The 17,586-nt window shown below is 39.4% G+C and overlaps 1 protein-coding gene across 5 annotated transcripts in view; it reads right to left on the bottom strand.

The window, feature by feature from the left end:
- The window catches only part of COL14A1 (collagen type XIV alpha 1 chain), a 199,527-nt gene that overhangs the window by 101,194 nt on the left and 80,747 nt on the right, over positions 1-17,586 (bottom strand). For all 5 annotated transcript variants that reach the window (XM_035011835.1, XM_035011836.1, XM_035011832.1 and 2 more), the window contains 5 exons: positions 17,292-17,421; positions 14,184-14,306; positions 11,718-11,867; positions 8,517-8,633; positions 637-783 (listed from right to left, as the gene is read on the bottom strand). In XM_035011835.1, coding sequence (XP_034867726.1) covers positions 637-783; positions 8,517-8,633; positions 11,718-11,867; positions 14,184-14,306; positions 17,292-17,421 — 667 coding nt within the window. The remainder of the gene's footprint in view (positions 1-636; positions 784-8,516; positions 8,634-11,717; positions 11,868-14,183; positions 14,307-17,291; positions 17,422-17,586) is intronic.

Here is a 17,586-nt window from a genome sequence, read left to right as displayed (position 1 = left end):
ATTTCCCCAGAATTCGCTACAATTTTCATGTTTGTGCCTTTACATCAGAAATCCTTGATTAAAAGCCATTCCAAGAAGTTGACACTCTCCTTGGTCTTTAGAACATGTAAAAAGTGCTTTGTTTTAATTTTATACTTTCCGTTTCCCTTCAGCACATCAGATCTGCAGCCAACTTGGAAAAAGTGCAAGAGCCTCTTAAGTAGGCAATAACTTGAGGGCCAGCCATTTGGAACATCTTGGCTCCATTCCCACCTCATAGCTGTGGTAACATGCCATTGTTTGAATGTCAGGACCCGGGCCTTAAACTTCATTTCACACTCTGCATACCACAAACGTTCCTTATGGATATAGATCACAAAAAAAGGTCATTGTTTCAAGCACTTTGCTATCATATGGCCTTACAGTCCTTTGTGAAACATATGGAGGATGGAAAAAACCCCATACAGATGACATCAGTGGGCCACATGCAGTGAATTATGGGACTGGAGAAGAGGAAGAAAACTTGTATTACAGGTATTCCTGGGCAGCAATAGCGAACATTTCTCTAAATGGAATAAAGTTTTTGAACCCAAACAGGATGCATAAAATACTATTTGTCCATGGAGACAGGGATCGGAGAGGACACACTTGACTTACGTGTTTTTTCCATTATGCTCACACTGGGTCCCTCGATCTCCTGAAGCTTTGTGTAAACATTGATTTTATATTCTGAATCAGGCTGAAGTCCATAGAAGCAATGCCTGGTTGTCCCTCCACCCACAGTGGATTCTTGCTTTTTTGTGTCTATAATAAAACAAAACATACATGCATGAAATTTTTAAAAACAGTTATCAGTAGATGATTTGCTTCTAAAATGCTTAATATGCATGGCCTAATCAGATAACTTCAGATTGAATATACTTGTTTAGGTACTGTACCTTTTTCTAAAGAGTTAATACATTCACTGATTTTTTTTTATAATTGAAAATCACATTTTCATTATGTTCAAAAATGAGAATAAAAGACTCCTGAGATCAATGCTTTAATGGAAAATTATTAGCATATATAATTGTGTGTACATGTCATAATTGATCTTTTGGACAGGTGGGGAGGTGAGCATATTTACTTTTTAAAAATTAGAATATTCTTTTATCAACATGAATCTCCAGAACACAGCCAACCAATTACAAATTGACAAAAAGACACATCCTTTTGGCCCCATACAACTTTCTACCATGCAACAAGATGCCCTTCCTGCCAGTGGCCTAAAAATATAGATATGCTGGGGTGCCTGGTTGGCTCAGTCAGAACATGCAACTCTTACTCCTAGGGTGGTGAGTTCAAGCCCCACACTGGGTGTGGAGCTTACTTAAAAAAATAAAAATAAAAATGTAGGTATTGAGTTAGGATTATAGAACTCTAGGCAGTCCTTATGCCTGTGGATGAAGGGGTGTGCTTCCAGGGTCTCAGAAGCTTCATCCACAGGTCCAGGTTATTTTCAGAACAGCCACAAATGCAAGCAAGGGTTTGGAGTGGCGGGGCACCTGGGTGGCTCAGTTGGCTAAGCAACTGCCTTCGGCTCAGGTCATGATCCTGGAGTCCAGGGATCGAGTCCCGCACTGGGCTCCCTGCTCAGTGGGGGGTCTGCTTCTCCCTCTGATCTTCCCCCTCTCGTGCTCTCTCTCTCATTCTCTCTCTCTCAAATGGATAAATTTAAAAAAAAAAAAGAGTTTGGAGTGGCGCTGAGACAGTCAGGAAGTCCCCATAATGCCCAATTTCCTACTTCTCAGCATTCATTTGTAACTGATACTCATGATTTCTTTTAATGGCAATGAAGACTCCTAGGAAGTTCAGAGGAGGTTGGATCCACTCTGAAAATCATTTTCCCTTCTTTCAAAATCATAACTGAGTAAGTAAAACATGGTGCTTCTGTGGCTTAGGGCTCTACATTCTGTAGAACTGTTTTCCAACTCCTGGTTCCAAAGTTCTTTTGGTTCTACCAAAAAGACAGCCATATACAGCCATCTCCACAAAGGACCTTCTCTTTCTTGTCTCCACCATGGCAGAAGCACAAAGAACCTAGTAGACCCAGTTTAACTGTTGGCTACTTTCTTCATTCCCATATTCAGAGCAAGATGGCTTTGCCTTCCTGGAGAAGTTAGTGCTGGCTCTTGGGTCTGGAGTCTAGGGTACTTGGATTAATGATATTCATCATTTTCTGAGGGCTTACTGTGTGCCAGGTTCTGTGCTTTGTATTTCATAAAACAACAACAAGAATGATAATAACCAATATTTAATGAGCTTTTGTCATGTGCCAGGCACTATTCTAAAGATTTTATGTGGATTGACTCATTTGATCCTTATAATATGTATAATTATCCCCAATCTAAAGATAAGAAACTGAAGGCCAAAAAAGTTAGTCTCCTAATCAAGTCCATATGCTAAGTAGCAGAACTGAAATTAAATTCAGAACTCTAAATCACAGTTTCAGAGGATGCTGCTTTAATTTCCACTAATATATCATAAAACAGTGGAAGTTACATGTGTGGTTTTTCTAAATAAAGCAGTTTGAGATCTGTGGAGTGCATATGAAATTAAGCAAATGTGATATCTGGCAGAGATCGGAAGAGGATCCCTTATGATTCAGTGCTTTATTTCTCCACTGGATAAAGCTGCCTCCTTTGGCAGCTTTAATTACTGAAGGGTTTCAAATTGATTTTCTTCATTGGCATAGAGTGTTTCTTTTCTTTTTTTTTTTTTTTTTTTACCGTGTGGATAATTGGTTAAAAGGAAAAAAATCACTGCTACTGTGAAAAGAACAATTATTTAAAAAGCTCTAGATTGAGCTTTATTTCACCCATAAGCTGTATCAGTCTACTTAATGCCTTATCTAGCTTTATTTCTAGGAATTTAAAAACCTGTGTTAAAAACTACATTGATTGAATACATTATATATATTATTTAGTGGTTCAAAAGAACTCCTTCAAAGTGTTAGTTGCAGATTATTAAATATAAACAAAATATAGAAAACTTAAAAACAGAACAGTACAAAATATAAAAAATGTCAAATAGTAATTTTTCTATTTTGAATATATAATACCTATTAAATTTCTATCTATATTTTAATATATTTTGGAACAAAACATACATCTATTACAACACACATATATCAGAACAAACATGACATATGTCATTTAAAATCTGTCTGGACAAAATCCTTTTTAAAAAAATATAAATAAGGTTTTTAAAAATATAAATAAATTAAAGCTACTTGTTAAATGGAATTTGAAATTTATTTTTTTATTTTTATGATTGAAAATATAAAGGAGTTTCAAAAGTGAAATTTATATAATCTTTAGTAATATATTTGTTCAGAATGAATTAAGGTCTACTTCAAAAATTTTCTTATCATATATATTATCAAATGATGAAATAAAAGAAGAGTTGTTCAGGTGTTTGTGAAATTGTATCTCGCTATGACAGGAATTTGATAGTAAGAAAATGTTTATAAACTCTGCACTCTGCTTTGCTCACGTCCAAGTTCAGTCTGTGGTTCCCAGGCTCAAGACCCCACACAAACGGCTTCTTTCTAACCTTTACCCACAACTTTGGATCCTCTTGCAAGCTTTTGTGAGTCATTTGGAAAATAAACATCCTATGGCATGGATATTAATCCATCTCCATAAAAGCTTCCAGGAACTCTCCAGGAATCAATTCTAGAAAGTGTTTTTCTGTCATCTCTATTTCTCGTGGATACTCATACACTTTATAGACCCTCGACAATAGAATATAAATGGATTTTACTGCTAAAACAACAAAAAAAAAATCTCAAAACATTGGAAAACTGGAACAAGCACTGTAAAATTATTGGGAAACAGTATTGCTTTAATTCCCAATAATAGCAAAGAGGGGTTACATGAATGGGGATGTATCCATGTTGCTTTTGGCATGTGTGATTTAGGTCTACTGGCTTTGCCTTAAAGGAAAACATTCAAACTGATCAAATGATGACTAATTTCCTCAACCCCTTGTGCCAAAAGCAGCGAGTTAATTTATTTTTTTGGAAAAGGGGAAGAAATTCTGTCTTTGTGCCTTCATTCTCATGAAGCAAGGCTGAATATATCGTCTGGGTTATTATTCTGCTGATAACGATGCCATCAGCTTGACTCACCAAAATGTCCTATGAGTACTTACTGAGATCCACAAGCAAAGAATATCCAGGATCCAGAATACTCTGCTGGCATTTTATGATATCAATGCTTCCAATCCCCAGGTCTCTCAAATACCCTGACCAGCAATCATAATGTCACTGCTTCAAAAAGTTTAATCTTGAAAATATGTTTTGTTTCATATGATCTTTTGCTTTGGATCTGGTGTCTGGTAAGGTAGGCTCTCCACTATGCTGCCCATTCTGTTTGTCAATGATACCGCAAAACTGGCATTTCAACACCAAAAGACAGAAGACAAGTTGAACGTCCTTTGAAACCTTCCTTAAGCAGTCTAGAAAGAAATTCACCAAGTTATGGAGATTAGGAAGGGAATAAAGTATTTGGGACCATGTAGAATCTAAATACGTGAACCTAAAGGGAAATGCTATACCCAACGTTAGGTGCTAAGTCAACTCAAAAATAGCTGGAGAGAGAGACAGAATCCCAGAGCATCTACAGAACTAATGGAGGCTCTCATGGGGTTCTGAGCCACCCAAGACCAACCAAAAGTCGCTGACTTTGGTCTGTCCTACCATTAACCAAATCCTACAATTTTAATTTGGCAAGGGGATGAATGACTCAAACACAGATTTATTTCAGTCTCTCCTGAGAGGACCTCATCCTTCTGGTAACTTTCTTTCTTTTTTTTTTTTCTTCTTGGCTATAAAAAAAGTCATAATATTTATATGAGTAGAGGACATCTGTTGTTTTTGCCTGGTTTGCATCTATTCCCTCTTTCTTTGAATCTGTTCTTCCCTACTCTTGGTCTTTATGATTTGGGAAGAACTGAATAACAACCCTCCTCTCCTCCAGATACAGAGATGGGAGGCAACCAAGTTTGACCAGTTTATTTCATGCCCTTGAACTCAATGACAGATTTAGGGGCATGTGACCCAAGCCAAGCCAATATGACTCAGTTCCTGGACTTTTGTTGGAATTATTGAGAAAGAGAAGCTCTCTTTTCACTCAGACTGGTTAAGCTCTTAGCTGGGAGGATGTCATTCTGGATCTGACTGGGGCCAACTCAGAGAATCTGGCTGAGCGTAAGCACAGAGCAGAAGAGAGCAAGACTTGGTCTTGATGGCATTGTTTGAACACTTAGATCCAGATGTGCCTGGTGCTAGACACTTCCAAACTTCCCAGTATATTAGTCAATTAATTGACCCTTTGCTTAAGTTCCTTTTATCTGCATTTCTAGCATTTACAAACAAACCTGAATGATACAGCCTGACTACTTTATTCACAAAAACCTTGGAAATTTGTAGGTATAACCTCAGATAAAAGCCTCAAAAAAAAAAGTAATTTTAGAGAAACTGAAGCCCAGAGAAGTTGACTAGCAATTATGGTTAAAACAGAGGCCTCTCCACTGACTTCATCTCAGAATACAAATGCACACGACCAGACCATGGGGACTATACTATATCAAAAACTAATGATGTAATGTATGGTGATTAGCATAACATAATAAAATAAAATTTAAAAAAAAAGAGAAAAACAACTGAAAAAAATTACTTGTCAAACAGTAGGAATTGGTCAGAAGCATTAAAAAATAGGTCACTCTGGGACAAAGCTTTTCTCTATCACATGGAAGAATTAGATCCCACTTCTCTCTAGTATCGCCTCTTGGGTGGAAGGACTAAAATTTCTGCACAGGCAGCATATGTAGCCAATGGGAGATAGTCCAAAGTTAAAACAAAGGGGTCTTTGAAACCATCTGCCTATGGAAGAATCTGCATCTGACCAGAGTCCTTCAAAGGCACCAATCAGGGTAACGGTTGCATTTCTTTGTAAAATAAAGGAACTCAACCTGAAATCAAGCTCATAGATACAGAGAACAGATTCCTGGTTGCCAGGGGCAGGAGTTAGGGTGGGGGGTGTGTAGGAGAAATCAGTGAAGGAGGTCAAAGTGCTAAAAAAAGAAAAGAAACGCAACCTAATTCTTCCCTACTCTATAGAGTAGGAAAACTATGACTTGATCTAAACTATATATTAAAATAAACATACTCCCTACTGCTATCCTCATGCTCCCTCCCCACCCCAACACTCCTCTTTGAGGCTGTGAATTAGAAACTGTTGCTGTCTGTTAATTAATATTATTCAGTTAAACAACTGGATGAATGAGATGCAAGCTAATTGGGCTCATAAATCTCCCAGCTATAAACGTTGATGAAAAATCAATTGAGCAACACTTTGTTCATTCTTGTTTAATTGAGGCTATCAAGGCTCAGTTGAAGAGGTATTTGGAATCCTGGAAACAATACTGAGGGAGTACAAGTTAACTTCTCTTGAAGATAAGAAGGAAATGTAGACTCATATTTTTTTTGCTAACAAAGGGCTTGGCTTCAGAAAGAGCTTTTTGAGGTTTTAGACTACCAGGTCAATGTTATCAGACACATCCATCCCCTATTTTCTGATAAAAATCCCAGTGCTAGTTTGCAAATATGCTAAAGATATTTAATTTAAAAAAGACTATGGAGCTCACTAATTCCATTAATAAAGCCAGTTTTGATATATCTTTTTGTCAGTCTATATAATTTTTATGAAAGACAATGAATATCCATAGGAGCCTATGTCCCTTCATCTCAACTTCTTAAATGATATAAAAGGTTAAAAAAAATTGTGGGATAGTTTGGGAGTGTGATTTTTATCCTCAGTATTTTTTTAAAAGCCTAACAAATACCACTAAATGTCAACCTTTCTATATGAAAATGTGACTTAACTCATTTTATAAAGATATATGAAACATAACTCCTCAAGATTTTATACTCGTTTCTCAAACAATTGCATGGCTTTCATGTGCTTTTGCTTAAACATCCCATAAATCATATTAAATACAACCATGAAATCCTTATGGCTTGTCCTGACTTTTCCTTACTCACTGTTTATTCCAGAATAAAGCCACTCCCATATGTTTAGTCATGCCAGGCTAAAGGGATCCTTATAGGATCACACACAGGGGATCAAGGAATTAGTGGCTTAGCATGTCTGTTGAGACACTGTCTTGGCTGGGGTTGGCAGGAGTCTCTTCTCGTGTTGCTTATGTTCTATTCTCACATTCTCCCCGTATTTCCAAATGCCCTCACCGCTCTATTAATCTGTGCTTTCCACTCTCTGGATTAGACCAAAAGTGAAATTTCTGCACTTTGGCTGTAGTTATACCCAAGATATGGGCTACTAAACCCAGTCCCATTCAGACCCCCAAAATTAGCTCCTGCTTTTTAAAATGAGAAAACCATCATCATTTGTCCAGAAAGAAAATTTTTTTTTTTTACCAATTTTATTACCGAATTTGAAAGATTAGAAGAATCACTTGGGATTCTCCAGTGTCTCCTAGAGTCTCCCCCAAATAACAAGACATATCTTTTCTACTGATAATATAAATCAGATCGGGCGCCTGGGTGGCTCAGTCATTAAGTGTCTGCCTTCGGCTCAGGTCATGATCCCAGGGTCCAGGGATCGAGCCCCACATTGGGCTCCTTGCTCAGCGGGAAGCCTGCTTCTCCCTCTCTCACTCCCCCTGCTTGTGTTCCCTCTCTCGCTGTGTCTTTTTCTGTCAAATAAATAAATAAAATCTTTAAAAAAAATACAAATCAGATCAAAGTATTTTTCATTATTTGATCTCATCTTCTGAATATTATCCAAGCTGATAATGTGAAAACAGGATTCACAGTCCCTAGAAACTCACTTTTTGGGAACCAGCCTTTTGTTGTTATTCTTGAAACTTTTACTTGAAATAAACATACATTTTTAGTGTTTCAACTTTGAAACTAAGTCCCAAACTGTAGATGCACCTGAGAATGGTAATAACTGAAAAACCTGCCTCTGATGGCAGAGATATATTAAACCATCTCCTGAATGAATTTGTTGTTCACCAACTATCCCCCAAAATAAAAAGAGTAAGAAAAAACATTAAAGGCAAACTGAGATCCCCATGGAGTAAATGCCAAAATAATAGCACCATATGATTTTACTGTGTGTTAGTCCTGGTTGTTTGTCTCCTATTACCAGTAGCAGCTAACATTTCTCTGGAGCTTCCTGTGTGCAAAGCACTGTTGTAAATGTCTCACGTGGATTTATCTCAGTTTAAACCTCAGAGAATGCCACAAGACCGGCATGGTCATACCCATTAAACAGATGAGAAAATGATCATTTGGAGAGATTAAAGAATTGGCTTCACTAGCCATTTTGACTCCATATCCTGCAGGATCCATAATATAACGTCGCCTCCTCAAGAAGAGGGCTCTGGTCTAATGTTACATACATGTTGTCCACAGAGATTTACACAGAACCAAGTACATGAGTGCCTGACAAAATCAGGCTTGCACTTACCCTGGAGCGATTCTATAACCACCCTATAGGCAGTGGCATGACGATGCACCTGCCACCGAGCACACAAGCTGGTCATTTGAATCTGGTCTGCTTGAAGATTGGTCACACCCAAGAACACTAGAATGAAACAGAAACATACCTACGTCACATTACAGACAATGCCATATATGTCCCCAAGCCTGAAGTGAACTTTAACACAATAAAATTCCAATTCAAAGAATTAGAGGGCGCCTGGGTGGCTCAGTCGGTTAAGCGACTGCCTTCGGCTCAGGTCATGATCCTGGAGTCCCTGGATCGAGTCCCGCATTGGGCTCCCTGCTCGGCAGGGAGTCTGCTTCTCCCTCTGACCCTCCTCCCTCTCATGCTCTCTGTCTCTCATTCTCTCTGTCTCAAATAAATAAATAAAATCTTTAAAAAAAAAAAAAAAGAATTAGAATTCCCATAGCCAGTGGTGGGAAATCCATCAACTCAATAAATTAGTGCACAAAAGATAACTATTTTATTACTGGAAAGAGCAGTTGCAAAACATTATGGATGATATGGTCTGTTTGATACTTGTAAACAAAAAAGGAAATATCTGTTCACAGGGAAAAGACCAGATGTAATGGAGGGTGAAATTCTGAGTGATTTTTAATCTTCCCTCTTTATTTATTTGTGTTTTCTTAAATATTCCACAATTAATATATAATACTTTTATAAAAAAATTAAATATAATATGCACTTATCGAACACTGAAGGATGGCCTTGGCTTCAATAAAAGGGACAAGAAAATTGACAAAAGGGAAGTCTTACTCAAACAAGAGCAGTTTCATAAGGACTGGCCTTCAAAGACGTGATTGAAGGAGGTGAACATGTTTTTGAAAATGTAAAAATGAAAGATTTAACACATTAAAAATTATAAAAAACAAATACACAGATTCCTATTCATCGCAGAACTAAGTCCCAAACTATAGATGTACCTGAGAATGGTAATAACTGAAAAATCTGCCTCTGATAAAGCTCAATGATATACAAAATGATATATAAAAATGATTCACAGAAAGGTTATCTGGGGGAAGCAATAAAAATAGTGTTTCTCCAATACAAGAAAGGAGTAAGTATCTGGTGTTTATCACTTAGACTCAAGCAGAAAAAGTAGAAAATTAATATTTACTTTCTCTAATGACCTCTGACTTTTGTCCACATCATTTTCTCTTGTTTTTCCCTCTGTTTTCGCTACCTTATATCACAAAAATAGTTTAAAATTATTTTTCAAGATGGTAAAAATAATCTTGCCTAATCAAAATTTACATCTTCACATTGTTCCTTTCTGTTAAATTAGAGAGAAGACCTCTTTTCCCAATGCCGAATAAATAAGCCCTCTTGTTCCATAAAAAAAAAAAAAAAAAGGAAATCATTGATGATTTATGTCACCACACTAAATTTAACAAACTCCTTAAATTAATTTATTTGCATTGTATGGGCTTTTACTCTGCTTGGGAGAAAGAGAGAAAACAAATAAAAAGCCCATCTAATTTTTACTTTAAGGACAGAATATAAAACAATTCAATACTCTCTTTTAAGATACATTTGGAATACCCAATGTATTTATTGAAGGAGAGAAGAGGAATGGGACAGAAGAAGAAGAGAAACAGAGAAAAGAGGATAGAAAGAGACAAGACAGAGCATGGAGAAGAGAGGCCAATAAAAAAATCACAGCGACAGAAAAAGTGGCCCTGAGAGAAAGAGTGATCTAGAGAGGAAAATGAAGATAAGCCAGTGAAGGGAAGAGAGGGGGAGGGAAAATGTGCAGGAGAGTCTAGGGTGCTCCTAAGGCAGGACAGTGGGATTGCTATAATAGAACAACAGGAAAATCCCTTGGAGGTTACCCTGGTGCCCAGAATGGTATCACGGCACCAGCCAAGTACGAGATCAGAACCACAGGCCAACATCTTCCTAGATCTGTTGAAGACAGCCTATTTCTTTTGAGATTAAATTGATTTGTAATCCAGCCTTTAAGGTCTTAAAATAATCCATACAAAAAGATTCAGGAAGCCTCCTCTAGTGAAAAGCCTGGCCCTATCTAACATGTAGGTGGCCAAATACAGGTGGCTTGGGGTCTGGTTTAATATATGCCCCATTCTTGCAACATTCTGTTCATCAGATAAATTATTTGATGAGGGATGACAGTGACTTATGGGCTAAGGGTATAAAGCACAATTATTACAATAATAATAATGGTTATTCACTAGTGCTTGCCATAGGGCAGACATTTTACGCATTATTTCTGCAAGCCTCACAATTAGCCTATTATCTTCATGTTAGAGTTGAGAAAACTGGAGCTCAGAGAAGTTAAGTCATTTGCTCAAGATAACAGCCAATAAGTGGCAGATTTAAGACTTCTACTTTTGACTATCCTTCTCAGGTGTGGGGCTCGCACAGCTGAGAGCACTCAGCATGATTTTAATTAGCATACAGCCACACCATGTTTATTTTCATTATTTATGTATTATCTTTAATGTGTGTTAGGATAATTACGTGGGTTTTGAAAAGTATTTAAGTTAAAAAAATTGTAAGTCGATTTAAAGAAATATATTAAACAGATGGTGTGGAAGGATAACAAACATGAGGAATATGGAACATACGTGCTGGAGTTTGGAAAACATTCTTATACCATGGCTGTCTGGAAGTGGTATATGCCAATGAGAAGTCCCAGATGGTGTGCAGACAGCATGAAAACCCTTAAAAGGTACAGAAGAAAGTCCTTTTTGTATCTTTTATGGGTGGCAAGTGTGTGTGTGTGTGTGTGTGTGTTCACATAAGGGGGGAGGGGCAAAGACTTTGAGAAAAGGCAAACCTCCCCCACCCCCAACCCCCTCCGGCCCAACTTTGACTGGCATTGGCCATGTCAGGCTACAGGCTGGTTGGAAAATTTCACCTAATGTGAAAAATGTCAACAAAGACTTTCCAGAAGGAAATCCTATCAGCCACCGTCAAGTATATTTGAATGCCAGGTTCTGATGTTCAGCCTGCCAACCAGGACGCTGAACTACACAGCCCTGAGTGAGGAGCGCACTTTTCTTTCCGTGAAACACCATCCAGAAAGGGCAATGCTGAGGAGAATAAAAGCCAACCGCCAAGTTGAAGCAGGAGTTGAGTTACAGTGAAAACAAAGCAGCAAAACCACATGCAGGGGCTGAGGCAACGGGACATCAGTCTTACATGTTTTCACCACGCCCGTCAGAGCGTCGCTGAAGCCTGAGGCCTGGGAGGCAAATATTTTCACATTGTAGTCCATTCCGCTGAGGAGGTTTGTGATAAGAATGGTGTTAATGTCAGCTCCCACAAAAGTTTCCAGGGTCGGGCCAGCAACTAAGGGAGAAAGAGTGATTTCAGTTACACCAGAATATGGAAAAATGGGAACACTCCTGACGGGAATTGTACTGGTTGACTGTGTTTCAGTTGCCCAGGATTACGTAGAAGACAAACAGCAGAGCTGGGTTTTGAACCTAGCCCCATCTGGCTCTGAGACGGACATACCTGATTACCAGGCTAGGGCTCTTTTTAGGGATCTAGGCCTTTCCCTCAAATACAGTTCTTTCCCTAGTGCTTATTCAGAGAAGCTGGTCCACCTCACAATCCGCCATCTGCCACATTGTAAGGCTGACTACATCGCCACAGGCTTCGTAGGCTTTGGGGCACTTGCCAAACTAAAGAAGTCATTCTCAATTGTCCCTTCTCAGACACCCAGCCTTGTCCCAGCAGGCCTGCAAGAGACAGGAGGAGCAGATTTTACGTTGGACATTGTGCTGTACCTTGCCACATGGGGGTCCAGCATAAATGTTACCACTACCAGTCCTATCCCCTCCTCTGAGCATTTTTAAGAACAGACAGATGACACTATTATCCCAAGGCCCTTGACCAGTTGGCTTCTTCGGTGTCTTTACATTTTCACCTCTTTTTCAGCCCAGTGGAGTCTTTGATTTAGCATTAAAAACATTCCTACACAAACTTATTTACCTCCCGCGTTTTCCCATCTGTGCTCATACTTTAAGAGTTCTGAGTGACTAACAAGTTCCTAAAATACTCCTTACTTTACTTCAGAACCCCCTCCCAACAACATATTTATATATTTCTATATGTGCATGTTATCTCAGTAGTGATTTTCTCATGCACGAAAATCTTAACTCAAACGACCACATACAATTCTCCCACTTAACTTAGAGCAAGATTTCTCAACCTCAGGGCTATGGACATTTTGGGCTGGATAATTCTTAATTCTGGGATGGCAGGGGGCAGGGGGAGGTACTGTGACTCGTATGATGCTTAACAGTACCTGTCAGATGCCCATAGCAACCCCTCATCCTCCCAAGTTGTAGCAATCAAAAATCTCTCTGTTGGGCTGCAAAACTGCATCAATTGACAATCACCGGCCTAAAACAAAGCTGTTTTCCCTCAGAACATCTGATAAATATTTACAAAATGGTCTAAAGGACGAATCTAGCAAGGCTGTTTTATGAATTAACACATGCTTCAGGCCTAAAGAAAAGCAACCACAAAATTGGTGATGGATCGCAAAGAGTCAGTCTTGAGCAAGCCAGTGCATCCATGGTATATTCTTGCTATTTTATTTTCAGTTCGTAGAGATGTCTGGAGAAATTGGAGGTGGGGGTATTTTACTTGTATGGACCTGGATAATAGGACACAATAGAAAAAGGTGAAAAGTGTTCCAGAGGCAAGAGCAACATCTCAGATGACACACTGAGCCTCATGTGCTCTTTGAAAGCAGAAAGAGGATTTTAATGGTTGAAAGAATACTCTAAATTTTCTTGCCGAATCAGTAAACATAATTAGAGAACCCCTTTCTTATGAATAATCAGAGTTGAAGGCCCAAGTCCAGAAAACGGACAAGACCCCTCTAGTATCTACTTTTAGTTTCCTGTTTAAACTTCACAGAAGTGCTTAATGTCAGGAGTTCATAGTGTAACAAGTGCCTCATCTCTCCAGACATCTGGACCAAGGCCATGATTGCCCCTGTTGGCGCCATTCTCCTGCTTTCAGGATGGAAAGATGTGGCAGGTAAGGCGAGTGAGAGATCTCCTCATCCAGGTGGCTAAGAGGCTGATGGAAAAGCATTTTACAACCACAACCTTAGGGCTTTGATGAAATTTATACAGTTTCCAAATTTTATACAGTTTCCAATACAGTTTCCAAAATGAAGAGACTAAGAAGTTGGTAAGCCAACTTTTTCCTACTAATCCAAGAAGAGATAGAAGAGGAATTAGAAATTAGAGATTCTGAATGTTTAGGGCTTATATATCCACTGAGCCATAGAAGCTTCCTACTCCTACCAAGTCAAGATGTCCTTCGGCTGGTTCCTTGTCTGGGGTGCACCTAGGTCAGGTGCATAACAAGTGTGTATTCTGCTCATAAACATGCCCAGTCATTTTTTTAGGTGGAGTCATAACTTCATTGTTCTGATAACAGAAGCCTAACCATACATACAAGGAGAACTAATCATACAAGGAAAAAAAAATTTTTTTCAAAAAAGTTAAGACCCTTCCCACTTCTCGAAACTAAAGATAAAAGCAAAGATAGATAGAAAATCAAAACAAAAATAACTTATCTTGAAAACCATTTCAGATCCCTAATTATGGTAACAATATTTTTTTACAAAGCATTACTTACCACTAACAGGTTTGTAGACAATCCTATAGCCCTTTACGGGGGAAGGTGGGGGATCCCATGTAATGCGCAACCTGTTATACCATTCTTCTGAGACTCGTAAGTTTTGGGGACCAGAGGGCGGCACTGAGCAGAGAAAAGCAAAACCAGTGGTTTAGTGTAGTTTCCATCTTTACAAACAACACTGTTAACAAAATCTAAGCTAGCTTCCCATAATGTTAAAAATATTTACAAGTAAAAATGTATTAAAACACACAGTGAGATTTTGAGAGTCTATGGTTGTTCTAAAAATTAAATATATAGAAAATTAATTCTTGTGGTGAAACACTTTCATGTGAAGATCAGTAGTTCATTCAAGGTCATTCTCATTCTTTTGTCTTCAGTTTATTTTGAGTAAAACTGAATCAAATAGTGTTTATGAAACATTTCTGTCTATACACCACTGTGTTCCACTATCAAAGTATGTTTGTACAGCAATATCCAGGGTGCTCGCACCATGGTAATGATGGTAACTCCAGGAGGGAAGATTCTGGTGATTTTTTTTGCTTTCATCTTCATATTGCCTATATTGTTCGAAACTATATATTATTGTTTACCAATTTTTTATTAAAACATTAAGCCATTTATATGGAGAACCTTTGTAAACCATTGTGCATATTGACAGATACTACTGTCATCATTTTTGTTACTGTTGATGGAACATAGCTGTGTTGACTATTGCTTACAATAGGAAGATCATCTACTAACACCTTGAAATAATTCTACTGTATAGATAATTGTTGTATGTGGTGGTATTTCTGCAATAAGATTTAAGTCTTTACGAACCATGAGAGACGATGGACTCTGAAAAACAAACTGAGGGTTCTAGAGGGGAGGGGGGTGGGGGGATGGGTTAGCCTGGTGATGGGTATTAAAGAGGGCATGTTCTGCATGGAGCACTGGGTGTTATACACAAACAATGAATCATGGAACACTACATCTAAAACTAATGATGTAATGTAGGGGATTAACAGAATAAAAAAACAAAACAAACAAAACAAAACAAAACAAAAGATTTAAGTCTTCAAATGGTTTTTATTTGTGTGAGTGCATATATTTGCTCATCATGAAAGCCTTTTACAGATTATGCTAATTTTTAACATACGACAGTTCAAAGTAGATCTTTGAGCCCAGGTCAGCAGCAGTTAGATGGAGCCCCATTGCCTTCCCATTGCATCCCTTCCTTCCCTTTCCCTCCCTCCCTACAGCGGCAGGGTTTACAGTAACTTTATTGAATATTTGAGTGTTAAAAATAATCCAAAACTGACTCAGAACAACAGAATTCACTGTGCTTATTTTAAACCAGCAGCTACAGAATTTTCATGGCTTGTATACTTACTTGAAAAAGTCACACTTAAGCACCCAAGTACAGAATTCAGGCCTTGCCGCCATTCTGCACCCAGTCATACATAACTGGTTGGTAACTGTGGTGGATTAAAGATGGGTGCCGGATTTTTACCCTCCTCCCATTGAGTGGTGGAGGCTATGGCCCTCCCTTTGAATTTGGGTGGGTTCTATGAATACCTCATCCAACAGACTACAGCAGAAGTGACTCTGTACCAGGGCCAAACATAGCCCTTAACTATCATGACAGTTCCCACTTTCCACCTCTTGGAACTCTTGCTCTTAGAGTCCTGAGTCATCACGTATGAACTATGACTCTCCTGCTGGAAACAGTACATGGACAGGCTCAGAGACCACATGGAAAGAGAGAGGCTCAGCTGAGTCCAGCCTTCCAAGTGTCCCCACCAACATGCCAGCCAGACATGTGGGTCAAGTTGTGTTGGATGCTCTAGACCAACCCAGCCCACCAGGTGACCTTCATCCATACCACGTGGAGGAGAATTTCCAGCAAGCCTGGCCTAATTTCCTGACCTATAAAATCATGCACTAGAATAAAATGGTTCCTATTTGAAGCCAATGGGTTCTGAGGTCGTTCATGCAAGTACAGACAACCACACAGCAATGAAGACAGCGAAGACTTTGTGGTGCCTTTAACCAATGGTGTGCTCCTTGGTGTATGCTCCTTGCTTGACTGCCATGGCCAAGTCACCCAAAACAAACACTGAGTGATGCCCCCTCTGAGCCACCCAGCACCGTAGGAGCTTTGCACGAAAAGGCCAACAATATGGATGAGGTTCTGGCCTCTCATGCTGCTGCTTCTCCGAGGGGGGGAGACACACAATAGACAAATACACGAGTAAACAAGAAAATATCAGGTAGTCATTAGCGCCATAACATGAGAAAACAACAACAACAAAACAACAACCAAAGAACAGGTTGAGATCTTAGAGAGTGGGAGCTACTTTGCATGGAGTGGTCAGAAAAGCCTGAGGAGGTGACTTTGAGCTGGAACCAAAATGGCAAGACAAAGCCCCAAATGCAGACATCTGGGGAAGGATATTCTGTATGGGAGGAATAGTACATCGGTCCTAAGGCAGCAACAAGCTTAAAATGTCCAGTGAAGAGCAGGGAAGGAGGTAGGGCTGGGACGCTTGTTAGGAGGTGAGATTAAGGAAACTGGCGGGGTCCAGGTCTTAGAGCACCTTGTAGGGCCACGGGAAGGATGTTGGATTTTATCCTGAGTACAACGGGAGGCCATTGGGAGACTTGACACAGAGTTCTGACGTGAGATGATTGGTATTTTGAGAAGCTTCTCGGGCTGCCGGGAGGAGAGTGAAGGATCAAAGAGCGGAAGCGCTCATTTTAGTGACAGAGAGTAAGGCGTGGATCAGGGCGGAGCCGTCAGATGAAGACAAAAGAGGACTGGCCCGCAGAACTCATTTTGGAGAATCAACAGGACTTGTGATGAATTAGATGTTGGAAGAGGAAGACGTAGTTTGTTAAATCTTAGCTTTTACACACGAGAAAACTGAAGCCCAGAGCAGCTTGCTCACCTTGCCCAAAGCCATACAGCTTGCCTGGGTGGAGACAGGATTCAGATTTTTCTGTCTCTCAATCTCTTTTGCTCTTTTCACCACACTCCACTGTGGCTTTCAGGGCACATTGCAGGGGATGGGCATTTTCAATTAATTAGTCAGCTAGTAGGCACAGAGAGAAGGCTTCACTCACAGGTTTTTCCGGGGGCAGAGACGCTGACACCTTCTCCATCATCGTAGATGGGAGTCACCGTGACTTTGTACTCGGTATTGGGAAGCAGAGGCTTCAGAAGGAGATTGTTCTGGCTCCCAGGCACCATAACCTGAAGAGAAAAACAAAGGACCATGGTGCTGCTTAAGACCTTTATTCCTGTTGTTTTACTAATGGAGCAGGACTATGGGGACTTGGAAATAATCAGAAGCAAGGCAATGTGCTTGAGAAAAAGAGGCATGCGTGCAAAAGCATTTCTCTCTGGAATTCCCCTCAC

The sequence above is a fragment of the Mirounga leonina genome, unplaced genomic scaffold (genome assembly GCF_011800145.1).
Source record: "Mirounga leonina isolate KUSES-001 unplaced genomic scaffold, KU_Mleo_1.0 Mir_165, whole genome shotgun sequence".
Taxonomy (NCBI): Eukaryota; Metazoa; Chordata; class Mammalia; order Carnivora; family Phocidae; genus Mirounga; species Mirounga leonina.
This window is presented reverse-complemented; position numbering and strand designations above follow the sequence as displayed.